Consider the following 18,839-nt stretch of genomic DNA (forward strand, 5'->3'; position numbering starts at 1 on the left):
TGCCCAGCAAGAAATATGTTTAAATGTAAATCTGCTGAAATAAATAAGCATACCAAGCTCTTTTCCCACATAAGTTCAAGTGTTTCTCAGAAATTATCACAACATTGCTTGAAAAATTTCCCTAAGTACTTCCCAGAATCTATCATTTTCAATAGGAATTTTTTATGTTACCATTTGTATTCATCTCCCTTTCTTGCCTGTTTGAATATGCTCTCATACACCATGCAGAACACAGACAATGACCCGTGCACAACACTTGACTGCCAAATTCAATCAAAGAGCAGAACATAATGTACAACAAAGTTGGCTCTGAAAGTAGTACAGAGCACCAAGATCTGCTCGATGTTTTGACTAAACATGTAAAAAAATTGTCCTTCTTTCAGAAGGACAATTTAAAGTTGAAATATTTATTTGTTACGTATGCTGTCTTAGCTGTAAAACTAGTAACTAGGGACAAGAATTTGCCATATGGGTGAAGAATTTGCCACTTTGGACACCCACATCCAATACCAAGGTGTTTGGGTTTGAGTGTTGGCTCTGCTCTCAATCCCAGCTTCCTGCTTTTTTGCTCATGTACACCCTGGGAGACAACAGGTGATGACTCTAGAAGTTGGGCCTGCCCCCCAAGTGAGAGACCTGGACTGAGTCCCAGGCTCTTGGATTCTACCTGGTCCAGTACTAGCTGAAGTACAATTTCCAAAGTAAACAGAATAGGCAACTTGTCCTTCTACCAACTATAGGATAGAGGTGGTAGAGGGAAGTTGATTTTTTTTCTTTTCTTAAAATCGATTTGGAACATGCAAAGACTTCTCCTTCAAACTATTCCCATTATGGTTAGCACTCAAAACTAGTTCTGTGCAACCCGCAGGTTCCGTCCAAGAGTTCCCTTGTTTGGTGACCCCCTTTGCGGTGCTATTGTTTTTATCCACTGAGATAATGGTTGGAGCCTGCCACTTGCTCTTCAGGTGACCCAGAAGTTACATAGTATGTCTCCTAATTTCTGGATCATGTCCTAGCCAGGAGGCAAGTGGAGACAAGTAAAGTTAGTTTATCAACTTTCTCACAATGTATTAATGAAGATGAGTGTGTGGCCCATGGCTACCACATACTGGTGGTGTTAGCTCTGTAGAAAAGTGGTCTCCAAACTTTTATGATTACATATGCTATTAGCAATATATATATATATGTATATATATATATACATATACATATATATATGCACTTGTGCCTCCTTCCTGTGTCAGAGAGGGATTGTCTTGCATCCTGTATTAATAGGAGAAAATGGAAAAGTGTGTTTGTACTCTGATCACAATATCAGGCAGGATTCCAGAAATTAGATGGCCTGTAAGTAGTAGAAAGTGTGACTATTGAGTTGTGGGTACAAAATTTTATACATTTTACATGATTTAATTTTAGAAATAAGCTTCATTGAGATACACCTTCCATGCAGTAAAATCTACTAACTTTAAGTGCATAGTCCATAAAGTCAGATCAATACCAGCATAGTCATGATATAGTCATGATGTGGAACATAATATAGCCCCAAAACATTATAGTCATGATATAGAGCATTTCCATCGCCAAAGTTCCCCAGTGTTCTTTTGCAGTCAGTCCATTCCACTACCCTCAGTTATCTACTTTCTGTTGTATAAACTTTGGTTTCTCCTCTCTCGTTGTAGATTTCCACATGACTGCAATGGTAGGGTACATTGTATTTTGTGTGTGTCTTTCATTCTTAGCATGATACTTTGAGTCATCCCTGCTATAGTGTGTATTAGGAATTGATGCCCGTTAATTACCCCCTTAGTCTTCCATTGTATAGATATCCTAAAATTCATTTATCCTTAAGACTTAAACATCTAGAAAACCTGTATAATGGAGACTATCAGGAAGTGATGATGCAATGAAACTGTTAAATATACCTTGACAATAGGATACTGGACTTTCTACAGTTGTCTGTACCTATAACTCCATGATACACTTAAATAGTAGAATTTTGACCCTTTGACTATTGCTGAAGGGCTATACTATTTTAATAATATGGGGGGGATGATAAGAGGGAGGATGGCAAGGGAGGAAGGAGAGGGGAGGGGGATCCCTTAGCAAACCATATCATTGAAAATAAATTTTATAAATAAATTATTAAAAAATTACCATGTCTGTAGTTGTTTCAAAATATCAAATTGTCTGAAAGGTTTCTAAGTGGTGCCTCTCAGTTGCAAACTGCCTTTGGTTTTTTCTTTAAAAAAAAAAAAGGGCACGCCCCCTGACAATGGTCCATTGTGAATAACACACAAACGCATCCCTAAGCTTAAGCCACTGTTTGAGAATCACTGCACCAGACTGCACTTACTTCTGTCACAATGATCTTTAGAAAAATCCCAGGCCTTTTTCCCTTTGATGGTTCCTAACTCCCTTCAACCAGTTTATCCCTGGCTATACCAACACAGGTAGCTGTTCTTAACAACAAGCTTGTCAGCAACTTATGTTATATAAGACATCTATTTGGATTCTTGCTGCACATTCTCCATTTGTGAACATGAGCGCACTACAAGATCTTGATCGAATCTGAATGCTCATTTCTTTAGAAAGAACTGTGGCAACTCATATTGCCTGAGTTGTCTTGCCAGGGAGATTCCTGTTTGAGTGTGGCTTTAGATATTTGTCCGCTTGTGAAACACAAATTCTCTGCAAAGATGTTGAACTGTCCTGCTGAGTGGGGACAAATTGCTGTCTCAGTCACAACCATAAATGAAGCCTCCGTTTTATGATCGAGTTCTAACTCTTGCCCATCTGAGTCTCTTCCACCAATAGTAAGTGGTTTAACAAAATAGTATTGTAGCATTGACAGCTACTTGGGACGAATAGACGATCATTAAGGTATGGTTTCAGAAATAGAAATGGGCATTGTAATGGGCCAGGAGAAAGGAGGAACCAGACAGGACAGTGTTGCATTGTTGGGACAGTGATGGAAGTAAGATGCCTCAGATAGGTTTGAATGGTCGCTCTGGTTTCTAGGCTTACTCTAACACCAGAGGTTGCCGTCTGTGTCAGTACATCATTGATGTGCAGATTTAGGTGCAGGCTACCAGGGAAGAGCATCAGGAATGAATGTGTGACTGTGCACTGCTCAGATTGGGGTTCAGCTTGAGAAACACATCAGCAATCCATCTCTCCACTCTTCACTTTTAATTTCTCATCTCACAATGTCCTACAAAGTCCAGAGAACTGTGATAATAGTGTTCTGGTGACATAATGTCTGTGAAATCACCGCATAGTTTCTGATTTACCTGTAACACCAGAATCCCCCTATTTGAAAATGACAATTGCAAAATTCCGGAATCCTCTGGAATTGCTGTGTGCCAACATCATGATGTGATTGTTCTAAGCATGCAGTTGTGTGAAAACATCTGTCCCAAAGCCAACTGTATCTGAGTGGGGAGGGGCGCAGTTTTCATCACTGTGGACATTCACATGCATGAACCCTATAAAGAACAACACAACCTTGTCAGAGCTTCTCTTTCTCAAAACAAAGAAAAGTCATTCAAGTAGATGACACATTTCTACTTAATAAAACCAGTAGTAATGATTTTGACCCAGAGGGAACATTTTACCAAAGAGAGAGGAAAATCTTTGCACAGTCAAAATAGTGCTGCTCTTTCTAGCCTCATCCTGCTCCACTTAGTATAATATCTTACATACCTAGAATTGTTAGAACTAGGAAGGTTTTTTCTTTTAGAAATTTTTACCTTGCACATTTCCTTGAATTTTTTAAATAAGTAGTTATTTACATTTTTAATTTAAAGGGCAGAGGGAGAGAGAGCGCATGCAGTAAACCAAGAGAGACCTTCCATCCACTGGTTCACACGGAACATGCATGCAACAACCACAGTGAAGCCAGGAGCCCAGGAGTTAACCTGGGTCTCCCGCAGGGGTGTTGGGGATACAGGTGCTCCGATTGTAATCTGTCCTCTCTCAGCATGAGCATTAGCAAGGAGCTATGACTACTGATTGTTTTAAAATCTATTCTTGCTGACCTTTACACTTTACAGGGTAAGATCCCACGTGGTATGTCCTTCAGTTTTGTTTTCTGTTTCACATTTTCTCCTGATTGGGTGGAGGATATAAATTCTTGAGTAGTCTACCACCAAAGTGGCACTGTACCCCTCCCTGGGCAGCTTATCACAAGACCCACGGTGTTGTGACTTCCACCAGTCACCTTGACTGATCATTCATTGCAGCTGGCATCTTTTAGAATCTCTGTTGTCCAGTTCTGCTTTTTTGTCCTTTTTGATTGAAAAATGCTATGTCATTTTGGTTTTATGCTTGCTTAAACTGATTCATGGAGCAAGTGTCACTCACACAGAGTACCTAAGTGTCGTGTCCTGCCACCCTAGAAAATGATGGGGTCATTATTTCAGTGAATAGATTTCCCTCAATCCGTGCTGAAATGGATTGCCCAATGTTACAGTGCAGGATTTTTAAGTCCTACCTCCAGGCGAATCTCATAGTTACTAGCAAAAATGAAAGTGTGAAATGCTTTTTAATGTATATTTAACAACACATAGTCTGCTGATTACTGATGTGTAGTCTCTGTGGACTCCACGGGCTATCAGACGAGGATGCTGAGACAACTTTCCACACATTTATTCTATCTAAACCCATCACATGTTTACTTTTCAAATATCTATGACTACCATTGATAAAAGGATCATAAAAAGTCAGCGACTTCAAGCCTAACTCTGGCTTTGAAGTGTGAGGAAAAGTAAGATTACTTTTTACAAGCAAGATTTTCCTTTCTGCACCTTGTGAAATGCCTTCTCTCAGATGGGACAAGAATATAGTCATTTAAAAGAAAAAAAAGATGCAGCTTAGTGTTGAAACTAAGTGGAGTAATGCTACTTTATTCATCTTTTTGATTCAGAAATTCACATAAGTCCTGTTTAAAGGACTTTTCAACATTGAATTCAGTATCATGTCTGCTTGTGTTAAAGAAGTAAATTTTGCAAAATGCACTTAATTCCTTCTTATGGTGTCACTGTATAATAAGGATTAAGGTACCATTTTTTTTCATTTATACTGGGTTACACAGCCAGAGTTCACGTCTTATACTAATATATGCTAAATAGTTGCCTAGTATATAGATCGTTGTTAAAACAGCACTACTGAAGGTGTTTTAGATCACAGAGCCCCAGTGGTCTTCATTGTGTTTGCTTTGACATTATTAAACTCAATCTGTTTCTCTAACTGTGACTCTAATGACTACATTTGCATGGCAGAAAAGTTTGCTTTGTGGGTTGACTTTTATTAACAACGCTTGCATGTTGTTTTCTGCTCCTGTTCTCAGTGTTTCATGAGCAGCCAGGGCACCTTCAACTGCACTGAATAATTATGCACAATCAATAAGCTTTTGTGTTTGTCTTTGTTGTTTCTTTGATGTGGCCTGTAGGATGCTGCCGGCAAGGTACTGGACCGTTGGGCCATCATGTCTCGAGAAGAGGAAATCATCACCCTTCAGCAGTTCCTGCGGTTTGGAGAAACCAAATCCATCGTGGAGCTGATGGCAATTCAGGAGAAAGAAGGGCAGGCCGTGGCTGTGCCATCTTCAAAGACAGACTCAGATATAAGGACTTTCATTGAGAGCAATAATCGCACCAGGAGTCCCAGCCTCCTTGCTCACTTAGAGAACAGCAATCCTTCCAGCATTCATCACTTCGAAAACATCCCAAACAGCCTTGCATTTCTGCTTCCATTCCAGTACATAAACCCTGTGTCAGCCCCTCTGCTGGGGTTGCCTCCGAATGGGCTTCTGTTAGAGCAACCAGGACTGAGGCTGCGGGAGCCCAGCCTGTCCACCCAGAATGAATATAATGAGAGCAGCGAATCTGAAGTGTCTCCGACACCCTATAAGAATGATCAGACACCCAACAGAAATGCCCTGACCAGCATCACTAATGTGGAACCCAAAACCGAGCCAGCCTGTGTCTCCCCTATTCAAAATTCTGCCCCCGTCAGTGATCTGTCCAAAACGGAGCACCCAAAGAGCTCATTCCGGATTCACCGAATGAGAAGGATGGGGTCAGCCTCTAGGAAAGGCAGGGTGTTCTGTAATGCATGTGGGAAAACGTTCTATGACAAAGGTACTCTGAAAATCCATTACAACGCTGTTCACCTGAAGATCAAACATCGCTGCACCATTGAAGGCTGTAACATGGTCTTCAGCTCCCTCCGAAGCCGTAATCGCCACAGTGCAAACCCCAACCCTCGCCTTCACATGCCCATGCTAAGGAATAACCGAGACAAAGATTTGATTCGTGCCACATCAGGAGCTGCCACTCCTGTCATAGCAAGTACAAAATCAAATCTTACTCTCACAAGTCCCGGCCGGCCCCCAATGGGTTTTACCACTCCCCCACTAGACCCTGTCTTACAGAATCCTCTCCCTAGCCAGCTGGTGTTTTCTGGGCTAAAGACTGTACAGCCAGTTCCTCCATTTTATAGAAGTTTACTCACCCCTGGGGAGATGGTGAGTCCTCCCACTTCCCTTCCAACCAGCCCCATCATTCCAACCAGCGGTACCATAGAGCAGCACCCCCCACCACCCTCTGAGCCAGTAGTGCCAGCCGTGATGATGGCCACCCATGAGCCCAGTGCCGACCTGGCACCCAAGAAAAAGCCCAGGAAGTCAAGCATGCCTGTGAAGATCGAGAAGGAAATCATTGACACCGCTGATGAGTTTGACGATGAAGATGACGACCCCCATGATGGCGGAGCTGTGGTCAACGACATGAGCCATGACAATCATTGCCACTCCCAAGAGGAGATGAGCCCAGGCATGTCTGTGAAGGACTTTTCTAAGCACAACAGGCCCCGGTGCATTTCAAGGACTGAAATAAGAAGGGCCGACAGCATGACTTCGGAGGACCAAGAGCCCGAGCGAGACTATGAGAATGAGTCTGAGTCTTCCGAACCCAAACTGGGCGAGGAGTCCATGGAAGGGGATGAACACATCCATAGTGAGGTGAGCGAAAAGGTCCTGATGACCAGTGAGAGGCCAGAGGAGAACCACACAGAACCCTCTCACGAGGACGTTATCAAAGTCAAGGAAGAGTTCACAGACCCCACGTATGACATGTTTTACATGAGCCAGTATGGACTGTACAATGGCGGTGGGGCCAGCATGGCTGCCCTGCACGACAGTTTTACATCATCCCTGAATTATGGCAGCCCTCAGAAGTTCTCCCCAGAAGGGGACCTGTGTTCTAGCCCTGACCCCAAAATCTGTTACGTGTGCAAGAAGAGTTTCAAAAGCTCCTACAGCGTGAAGCTTCACTACAGGAATGTTCACTTAAAAGAGATGCATGTCTGCACGGTGGCTGGCTGCAATGCTGCCTTCCCCTCTCGCCGAAGCAGAGACAGGTCAGTAAATCTCCAAGGGCTGCTCCTGCTGGGGGTGGAGGGTGCTGGTTTCAGTCATGTTGGATTTAACATTTAAAAAACAAATCCAACTGAGATGTTTCTGATGCACAATGATCATGAGATGACTAAGCTGCCTTGCTTATGAAGGGTTGTTGCGGTTGGTGCTTGCCATGATTAAGCATGCAGAGTCATATGCCACCCGACCCAGTCATGCACGCCATTCTTCTCTGTTTGCTGTGTACATGTGTGTGTAAGTGTGTGTTTCCATGTATTGAGCGTGAATCCATTAACCATATATACAGTTCCCTGCTTCCCCACAAACCTCCACTTAGAAGCCACAGCTTCTGTTTATATATATATATATATTTGAAGTAGAATTCTGCTTTGCCTTGTGGCTTTTTAATTAAATCAGAATATTATCTTCATACACACATATTTATCCAATATAGAAACAGAAATTTACGGATGGAAAGACCCATAGGTCCAGGACATCGATACAGCCTGCATCTCCGTAGGTATAACCAGAAATGTTATCATTCCTTACATAAGTATACACTGTGTCCTTGCATTCTTTAAGAGTCATGACAATATCTGAAGAAAATGAGACCAAAGTCCTTGCTGCTCTGGGGAGAGGGTTTGGTGGTGAGGGCTTCTTGTTTCGCTTCACAGAACCTTTGAGCATATCTCTGAAAGACAGGCTATCATGGGAATCACACACGGGCAGGCACGTGTGCATCTACATTCAGGATCCATTAGACTCGATTTGGGCAACATACAGATGACTTCACAGCCTCGCTATGCAGCTATGGCTCTGCAACACTTGGGCTTAAACAGAAGCATCTGGCTCAAACCCTTCTGTGTTCTTTATGAATCCTAAAGAAAACAGAGTGTAAGTGGTCTGTGCTAGGGGGTGCAGTGCTGGGTACCAGTTACTCTGTACTCACAGGGATGAGCTTGTGAGCACATCGCTCCCTGTATACACCAGCCCATCTCAACTCACACACCAGGTAATTTTTTCCATATTCTCAGATGTGGTCTCTGGTTCTACGGTGACTCTTAAAGATATTTGTAGGGAAAATTCCATTAAACCTTTGTAGGGAAAAGAATATTAAAAATAAGCTGGTGATTACCAGCTGGGTAGAGCACTCTGACAAAGTAATATATAATCCAGATTCTCCTGAGAAGAAGAGACCAGTCTGTTGACTGCTCTGGTTTGTCTTCATATTTGAAAAATCAATCCCTTTTAAAATAAAAAATATATATATATATATTTTTTTTCCCTTCCACTGAATGAAAAGGGACTCAATCAACCTATAAAAATAAACTAGGAAAACTAAATAGCTTTCTTTTAGAACTTACCAAATGCTTTGAGAAGAGCATGATCTTATTAATAATGTCCCCAGCGGATTTACCTTGTTCTGTAGAGATGGTTTGCAGTCACAATTTGTTTGCTGTCCCAGCCTGTCACACACGGTGCCTAAATACATCAGATAAGATAGCTTTACTTTCAACAGTAAAATGTCATATTATACTTAATCTTCCTCATATTTGTAATATCCATTCTTTTACATTTGAAATAGTGTACTAGTGATAATGAGGTTAATGCATCAGATTTTTTTCTAAGCAAAAAAAAAAATGAAGACTCATGAAAACTTGCATATAATATTTATGGAAATGGAGTGTTTGAAGACAAGCCAAAACATAAGCTTATTTGCATGAATTCCTATAACAGTTTTAGTTGGTTTGCTGCAAGTACTGCAGGTTGTAACACTGGAATAAATAGCTGTGGGACCAAAGAGCTTCAGCCCTGGAACTCTGTGCTTTCGTTTATGTCAAACTCCTGGAAAGCACAAGTGAGTGTGTGTTTACGTTCCCGTACAGAAGGTGGTGAAGGACCGAGGCTTTGTCTGAGGAACAATATTTATTGATGGTAGAGGAATGTATCAGTCTATATATTCTAAGGTTGGCAACTGGCCAATCGTGGAGAAATTTAGACCAGTGTCCATGGAGCACAGATGGGCCCCAGGTGTGTCCAGTCACACACATGATAGCAAAACTTCAGAAGACATTGTGCAAAATATCACACTTCCCGATCATTTTTTAATTTTGGAAATTTGCCTTGATACATGAAGAAAATCTAATTGAAAAATAAAGTATTACAGAATGAATAATTTTTGGTTCACACCTGAAATTGTACTTTGAAAAAAAAAACTCAGTTCTTTAAACCCTTAGGTTAGAAGTTTTTAGAGAAAATCTTCATCCTTTAATTTTTGACATCTTTCTTTCCCCGGCAGCGGGGTGTTTGCTCTTGTTGAGTCTCTGACTTGAACTCCTATCATGATGCAAGCTGCGCTGCCGCCAGTGCCTACAGACAGTGCTGTGTGTGTGCAGGCTCTGCATCTCAGCAGGCGGGCTGCGGAAGCACAGCTTGATTCTCGTGTCTTCCCTTTTGTCATCATCTCCTTCACAGATGTCAGCCTGTGACGGTGCTACCTTCTTCACAGGGCTCTTGGATCCCAGTCCGATCCACCTCTTAGACGTCTCTTCTGTCCTCTTCACCGCCTCTGTGTCAGTCACAAGCCAGGAAGCTTATGCCTGGTTTATTTCTCCCTTACAAGCCACTATGAAGCAAAGCTAAGTTTTATCACCTTTATGTAACAGACCTTCCCAATCGGAGACCCTCCTGTGTCTCATCTCACACCTTCAGGCCCGTAATTTCTGCTCCCCAGGGTCCTCATCTTACTCACTCTTCACGGTGTCTTCCATGTGCACTAATAGAGGGGGTTCTGAGTAGGGACAGAAATGTGTAGGACTACAGAGGTTGCTAGGCTGTGTGAGCTAAGGCTGTCAGAACTCCCCTGTCTTCTTCCTGCTTTTCAAAGCAGCCATCATATCTTCAACATTGCAGCACCTTAAGGGAGTTCCACACACAGGCTTCCCTGGGCTCCTTCCAAGAGGGCTATCCCTGAGAGAGTTACAGCTTTGGTCTCCAGAGAAGCATATTAGTAATGTAGAAGTAAAAAGATGTTAAATACTGCATGGTAAGTTCCGTTGCTCATGAACAAAGATTCCCAGGCAATTGCTTATATCCTTTCTACAGTTTTTACATCAAGTTGAAGATTTTTTATTTGAAACATTACAAGCAATATGTTCATTGTCTAAAGTGACAGGGAAGAGAGAGAAAGGCACGAGCAAGGTTTGTTACCACTGAGGATACTAAGCAGTAGGATCAAAGCTGTCCTTGCTCTGTGGCTGTAAACGGGTGCTTTAATAAGTAAACAGCCCAGAGGACAGTTCTCTGTGATGACAAAGAGCAAGGTAAGGAACACCAAGTGCCAAGTTAGGGTCGTCTCACTCACAAGGTAGCTGTTAGCGCCATCGTTATTCAGAGTGATAGAGGGGAAATGCAAACAACTTTCTCTGTAGGGAATCCTGCAAGTAAGGGGATGGCACTGGGGATGGCAAGAGTGCCCTGGCAACCTCGCGTGCTGTTACATTAGGTCCAGCATTAGGCTAACTCCCATGCAGAAGCTGTTCTGTTGGTGAATAGCTGCTGGCCCCTGTTCTGGAGTATATGCATGAAGTACTCCTGAGGAAGAAGGGTGATGCTTGGCCTGGCACCTGCTGTCTTCACAAAATCAACATTTCTGATCAGAATTAGCCGGGCTTAGCAGGGCCTTGGTTATTTCTTGTCTTTTGAAAGTTGGATCCAGAGGAAGGTTGACGAGCTATAAGTCACTTGTATTTAAAGGAAGACTCTTTGGATTTTATTCAGGGGAAATAGAACCAAAGTAGCCTTTTGTAGCTTTCTGTATCACTTCCTACTATGTCAGGTTACACTCAGATCAATGTTAGTGATTGGCAGTTCCAAAATTCATGTAAAATGAAGTCTCCATGTTTAACTCACTGATCCATTTAGAAAGATGTATTTTTCTACTTTTTTATTCTGTGTGAGTTTCACAAGCCCTATTCCTTTCTTCTCCAACTAGTGGCTGTTAGTTGTCAAGATTTGTCTTGAATTTTATCAGAAAAGTAAGCGTAAATGCTGGCTCTTCAACATGATTCAGCCACTTCAGTAAATTTTAGCACAAACTAATATTTGCTTAGGGTGATTTATAAATAAATATAAAGCAACCATTGGTGCCAAGTGTGAAGCTTCTCTTTGATTGCCAGTTAAGTCAGTCCAGATTGAAACATGTAAACTTCTTGATTTGTATGGAGTAAGACATCTGTATTTGGTTTATTAAAACCTGCTGATGTCTCCAGAACTAATTTTGTTCCTACATTGGCCTCTGGGTAGCTGTAACTAAAAAGCAGAGATGTCTAGTTTTTGCTTGTCTTATTACCTGACTTCCAGCCCTGTACAGGTGTGCAGGAATAAATTAACATGAGCTACCTCTGATGAGGCACTGCATACATTATCAAGAGAGGTGAGGGTGTGAAAACATGTTACCTGCCTCCTGTTATCACCTCTTCAAGCAGAGCAACATCCATTTTTTCCATCATTCTCTGTATTTGGAAACTAATAAAAGAACTTTTCTAGAGAAAGCTTTTCAATAAATACACCTGATTTTACCAGGCAATATCTCCAAGAAATGAGCCACTTAGCACCAATTTGAGATAACTATTAGTATATTTGCCCTAATATAATTAGCTGTCAAACACAGTGCGATAATCCTTTCCCAACTTTGAGAGGAGAGGCATCAGCTGTTTCATTTCTTGTATTTTTGCCAATCAAAGCACATCTCTCCATTTCCAATATTCTTGTATAAAGTGAAGTTGTGCAGGTCTTCTGATTTTTTAAGTCAAGGAGGAGATTTTCTCTCTACTGCTTTACTTGGTTTCACAATAGAGCTGGCAAATCAATAGGCCTTTTGTACTTATCTCCATTACTTTCCATCAAAAGCAAGCAAACAAAATAAATCCCCCTCCTGAGTAATTGCTGGTTGTGTCCTCCCCAAGCAAAACTTTGGTAGTAAGATAAACTTCAGTGTCATTCCTGTCCCTGGGGTTCTTTTTATACACTGAGAGAAGAGCAATGAGCAAAATGGTCTCCTTGTGTCGTGGGGAGAGGCTCTGTCAGGCCTGAAGTGAGCCTCGGATCTTGCTAATGACCTCCTGCTGGCCCAGCTGGATGCAAGACAAGCTCATTTAAGCCCCCTCTGACCCTCACTCCTCCACGACAAGAGCCACAAAACTGTGCACCACATAGACAATAAAGCATGATGACTCCCAAATAACTTCCCTTCCATGAGGCAAACAGTTTTTTAAGAGTGTTTACTGATGCAGTCCCCTATAGCTGTTTAACTCCCTTCGCACAAACATGATGCTCCACATTTGTTACTTTTTAAATGCTTATTTATTTTCTTCTGCTTGAAAAGCAGAACAACACATACACAGAGAAATCTTCCATGTGCTGGTTCACTCCCTAAATGCCCACAACAGCCAGGACTGGGCTAGCTAAAGTCGGGAGCCAGAAACTCCACCTGGTCTCCTGTATGAATGGTGGCAGCCCAGATATTTGGGCTGTCATCTACGGCTTCCCAGGATGCATAAGCAGAGAGCTGGCTGGGCACCAGAAGTGCTAGGACTTGAACTGACACTCCTTTGTAAGACGCTGGTGTCCCGAGTGGCAGCTTTAAGGTGCTGCACCACAATGCCCACTACAGGCCTTTGTTTGACAACCCATAGAAACATGGTCTTCCTATGCCATCATTGTCTTGAAGATTCAGGAAATAGGAGCAGAACTCAGACTGTGCAAGAGTTGTCACCCTCATTTTCACCTCCATCCTGCATATTATCATCTGTCTACCCTCCGACAGACTTCACAGGTAAGAGCCTGTCCCAAATGTGCTCATTTGAGGAAGTTATTTTGGTGGATAATCTTCTCCTCGGGTAAACAGAGACCATTCTGCACCAAAGAGAAGGTGGTATAGACCACCCACATGTGCTGGGGTCCCTGTGACAAAGTGGTAAGATCCACTTTCTGGAAAAGGCTTCTGCAGCTCTCTTGCTAAAAGGAATCATTGGACTTTTCTTTTTTTTTTAAGATTTATTTATTATTATTGGAAAGGCTGATATACAGAGAGGAGGAGAGACAGAGAGGAAGATCTTCCATCTGATGGTTTACTCCGCAAGTGGCTGCAAAGGCTGGAGCTGAGCCAATCCAAAGCCAGGAGCCTCTTCTGGGTCTCCCATGCCGGTGAAGGGTCCCAAAGCTTTGGGCCGTCCTCAACTGCTTTCCCAGGCCACAAGCAGGGAGCTGGATGGGAAATGGAGCAGCCAGGATTAGAACCAGCACCCATATGGGATCGCAGCATGTTCAAAGCTAGGACTTTAGCCACTACACTATTGCACCAGGCTCTGGACTCTTCTTTATAAGCTTGAATTGAATATTTAAGTATTTGTTCTTTTAAGCCTTTTTAGAAATAATGTAATGTGTCTGCCATAAGACCGCAATGAGCTTCAGATAAATGAATATGGCAGAATATGAAAGGAGTTTACATTTGCCAAAAATTGTAATATCATAAAAAAGGAATTTAGTGATTTTGATTGCTGGTGTGTGTGTGTGTGTGTGTGTGTGTGTGTGTGTGTGTGTGTGTGTGTGTGTGTGTGTGACAGAGAGAGAGAAAGAGAGAAGGGGGGAGACAGGCTAGGTGAATCAGAAAAAAGACTTTTCAGGAAAGGACATTTTTTCTTCAGTTATTTCTCATAAAACTCCACTTCTTAAAAAAAATACCAAGATTTTATGTCCTAATGCAAGCTGCTTGAATTAAAACAGGAGTTGTAAATTCCTGGTAAAAAGCTGTTCCGCCTAAAGTGTTAGTGATCTTAACTCTGGCACTTTATGGAGTTTATTACTTCTTTTATTAACTAGGGGGAAATATGTTACCCACTTCCAGTTTAATTCTTCTTCTTGCTTACTCTTATTTTGATGTAAAGAAAGAAAATAGAAAGCCAAATCTTTCTAACAGAACATATTGAGATTTTTGTCATTGCATATGTCAATCTGAATTATCAGTCACTCAAAAAATTATGCTAGCATTCTCATCTAAATGCATCCATATAATGTGTAAGTGTGTTTATACATAAACACCCACATAAATAAGAACATCAAAAGACACATCATCCTTAATTGCTGGAACTGACATCTCCAACTTGGACAGTGATGCGTGAAGTTACTTTATCATGTTAATGGGAAATAACTAGGTTTTGTAAGTGGACGGGACAGATTGGGGCAGGGAGAACAGCAGGTCTTCAGACAGCAGCCTGTGAGGGCCCAGGGCCGGCTGCGGGCAGCGGCTCTCACTCTGCTGCCTCTGTTGTCTGCTCTGTCACTAAGGGGGCACTGGTGGGTCAGTCCACTCACTAGTAATTGTGTTTTACAGACTTCTAAAGCAATTGGCTCAGTCAGTCCCAATTCAATAAAAGTGGAGAGCAAGAGAGAGAGCACTTTTGTTCTATTTTTTCCTTGAAATTATTTCATTCAGCAGTCTGTCTTTTTTATTACCAGGACTTGACATTAGCACTCCAAGCTATATTAGCATCCATTTCAGCAGTTCAGTAATGGTATTAAAAAAACACTTAACTTCAACGGTGAATGGTTGTATGACAGTACCATAAAAAATCCACATTAAAAAAATACTCATGTATTTGTCCCAGCAAATTATTTTTCACTTGTTTAACTGCTACAAGACTATATGTTCCTGTGGGTTGCTCACCAGAGGACATTGTTGTCCCCAGAAAGGGCCAGCGGGGGGGCAGGGCTGTGGAGGGAATTGAGGAAAGAGGAGAGGGAGGAGGATGATACTGCTTGCCCGGTAGTCAGATTCCTTTCCATCCATCAAAAGAGATGGAATTGGCAACCTTGCAGCACCTAAGGTGAGATTCTTGGATCCTCGTGCCTTGCCTGGGATTTGATTTTGAACCCAACACTTTCCAAACTTGGGAGCAAAGCCTAACTGCTTTGGCACTGTGATGTGCTCATAAATGACTACATTAGGTTCTAAATTTTGATTAAACATTCAGTAATTAATCAATGGTAGACATGAAACAGTTGGCAAGGTCCAGAGCTGCAAGATGTTTAAGACATAAAACATTACGAAGTAATTAGAATACGCTCCTTCAAGAGAAGGATTGCCTTCAATAAAGAGGTAAATGATAGCATCCTGTTTATTGTGGACGTAGGCAGCCAGAGCAATATGATAAACTGCTGGAGATACACATATCAGTAATCATCCACATTATTAGTGCCATTAATCATAATTCCAAAAATATGACAGCAGCAGCCAACTTTTTGACCAATTTTGCTTCTGCCTGTTGGCCATTATAACTTCGCTAATAGACTGCAGGGCTCCTGTGCGTGGCAGTTTGCATTGAGAATGGAAGGTTAATTATATTTGAGCTGCTGATTTCTTCTCTCCTTGGAAAAGGCTTAGCACTTTGACAATCCCAGGAGCTCACTGTTGTTAAACCAGTAAAAGTACTTTATTGAAATTTTCTTTGTTGGTCAGAAGTGAGGAGATGTTTCAAATGAGATATAAGTGCCAGGCGGGATGGCTGCTAATGTTTCTAGCTCCAAAGTGGTCCTCGAGCAGCAACTCGGTGGTTTCTTGAGCTCACTTTGCTCTCGTTTCTCTGCTGCAGATGGGTAGAAATTTCAGCACTATATGGTGAGACCCCAGAAAGCCCACACCATTAGCACTAGTCTCAACATACATAATTGGACCCAGGATGTCAGGAGGGGCTGATCACATCCAAGGGAAATGAGTACCTCGTCCATACCAAAAGTGCTTCCAACCAGACCAGTGTGAACCAAAGAGCACATAGAACTTCACAGAACTCATCGGAGTATTTCTGAAAATTGAGACTGTTAGGAATGTGGGTGCATTGCCAGTTGGCTACCTGAAGTTCTCAGGTTTCAGCTAGTAGTTTTGTCAACATTAAGTAAAGATGTGAATTCAATTCTGCTCATTCTAAAGTACCTTCAGTAGTTTCATTTTCCATAACTCTGCCCAAGAACAGAGCAAAATAATACTACTGATTTTTTTTTTCTTACCAAATACTGTCTCCTTGCTTGGGGAATGTAGACGTCCCTAATGTCATCTTTGAAGAAGGCCATAAATTGTCTTAGTGACATAAAATCCTTTTGAATTTTTTTTTCTCCTTAGGAAGTACTTGCAGGAATGCCCTTGAAAGCAGTCTCAGGAAGACTGATGCTCCGTGTTACACACATTTTGAAATGGTAGATAAATCTGAATATGCAGAGAGAAATTCATTCCTATTATTTTGGAGATACATTTTCCAAACTCTTTGCTTAATTCAGACTATAAAACAAGGGGTGGCAGCCTTGAGGGTTGGCTCATCCGTGATGAATGGAACATTCAAAATCATAGCTCAGATTTATTTTTCTTAAATCCTTCAAAGATGTCAGACTTTGCTTTTCATTGCCCAACAATAGTAGTAAGTGGAGCACCATGTGAGCCGCCCGATTGAGAAAATTCCAAGTGCTGTGAAAACATAATCCTATTCACAGTGTAACGCTCGTCTCACGTTGCAGTGCAACAGGTACCTATGGAATAATCAGCATGCCTGAGAAGCCTCCATGCAGCAGATACAACTGAAAAGTAAAATGGTTAGGGAACAGGGCTAAGGGATATCAATTCCACACTTAACCGGAGCATTCAGCGTCTACCAATCTGCCTTCCTAAATGCCATCCCTACATTAACATTTTTTATGCATTCCACTGCAATGACAAATTGTTTTCTAACTGTAGCGCCAGATTTAGTATGCGAAAGACACATTTGCCTCTGCCAGCAAACCAATAATTCTCACTAACATCTTCAGAGTTACAACATTTATAAAGTTGCAAAGTGGAGTAAACAAACCATCTGTTTGGCTTTTCCATATATGTCATGCTTTCTTATTAGCATATTACGATTCGTTTAGTAAACAAATTTGGTGATTTCGCTCACGTCAAAGTTAGATCAGAAGCTTGAAGATGATTAACATTCCTGGGACAAGCACATTAATACATTGCTTCCTCTGCAAAGTTAAATGGCTTCTCAGGAGGATCGCCCCTTGTTGACAAGATGAGACTGTCAATTTTGTTTGCCTGCCACATTAGGGGCCATGAGGGGATGGCAGGCTCTGAGAGAGGGGAGTCATGTAGGCAGCATAATTCACTGTGAATCAAGAAAAGAAGTCTAATTCTGATAAATAGTCGACCCCAATACATCCTACCTGTTATTACAACAGACATGCCGTATCTGTGCAGTAAATTAACTAAACCCCTCAAGAATTTGGTGGGAGCTTATCTTCAAGTGAATAATTTGAATGTAGAGGGAGCTGTCTGCGTGACCAGTATGGATGATTTATTTGATATTGAAAGGGATTGAAATGACTGAATTTTCTACTTTTAATTTGCAGGGATTTGCTTAGCCTTTATCTTGTGCCTTGAAAGTGTATTTCTTTATTTTTGGGAGGGGAGGCTTTTTGAGCCTTAGCCACTAGAATTTTATGTGGTTTTCAAATCTCCTGAAGGGAATCTTTGAACAGTAACCCACAGGATAAGGACTCACTTTGCAGAAGTGTCTATTGTCACGGTGCTGTTTAATACTCAGAGCGATTAGCATCCTGCCATTAGTGTTTGGGATTGCAGGAAGGAGCACCAGAGATAGTATCATAACAGTCCAGATTGGAAGAACACTAGCAAGGGACAGAGGTTACAGGTTGTTACTCTTGTGGATTTGGGTAACCAGTGTGCATTTCTGTCAAACAGGGTAGTGTTGACTTGGTAATCCCCCAGGACACCCAGGATTTCACACTATACCCAGAAGAAAACTGGGCTGAACCAGACTGAACACAAATTTATTTTTCTCTCCCTCTTCCTGTAAAGTAAGGCACTTCAAAAAATGTGTACGGAAATGCAGTTAAAAGATAAGTGTATGTGAAGACAAAATATTAAAGTCCTTGGGTGGGTTTTCATCACACGCATCTTCATGGCTGTTGTGAAGATCCCTGTACACAGACAACTGTCCATCGCCCCACGTTCCTCAGCCACAGAGTCAAGGGACAGCAGATTGCACATATTCAGGAGAGAAAAATGGGATCTATACTGGACAGGGACAAACTTTTTCTCCCCGTGGCAATTTAATAAGCATTGACCCAGCATTGACATGACATCGGGTATCACAGGGACTCTGGGAGGTTGTGTGCAAACACTAGGCAGCGTGGCCTCCAGGACCTGAGCAGCTGTGGTTTGCTGTCCTTGTCAGGCAGGGGCCTGGAACCCATCCCCTGAGGACACAGATGGATGCCTGTACACACACACACACACACACACACACACACACACACACACACACAGAATAGGCATATATCACCAGGAACAATCTGGACAGTGTAATTTGAGGAATTT

The 18,839-nt window shown here is 41.9% G+C and overlaps 1 protein-coding gene across 2 annotated transcripts in view; it reads left to right on the top strand.

Annotated features, from left to right (window-relative positions):
- Positions 1-18,839, top strand: part of BNC2 (basonuclin 2) — a 423,821-nt gene that overhangs the window by 399,025 nt on the left and 5,957 nt on the right. For both annotated transcript variants that reach the window (XM_040962743.1, XM_040962742.1), the window contains one exon: positions 5,450-7,419. In XM_040962743.1, the coding sequence (XP_040818677.1) occupies positions 5,450-7,419 (1,970 nt within the window). The remainder of the gene's footprint in view (positions 1-5,449; positions 7,420-18,839) is intronic.

This window comes from Ochotona curzoniae, unplaced genomic scaffold (assembly GCF_017591425.1).
Source record: "Ochotona curzoniae isolate NIBS_2020 unplaced genomic scaffold, NIBS_Ocur_1.0 scaffold_3208, whole genome shotgun sequence".
Classification (NCBI taxonomy): domain Eukaryota; kingdom Metazoa; phylum Chordata; class Mammalia; order Lagomorpha; family Ochotonidae; genus Ochotona; species Ochotona curzoniae.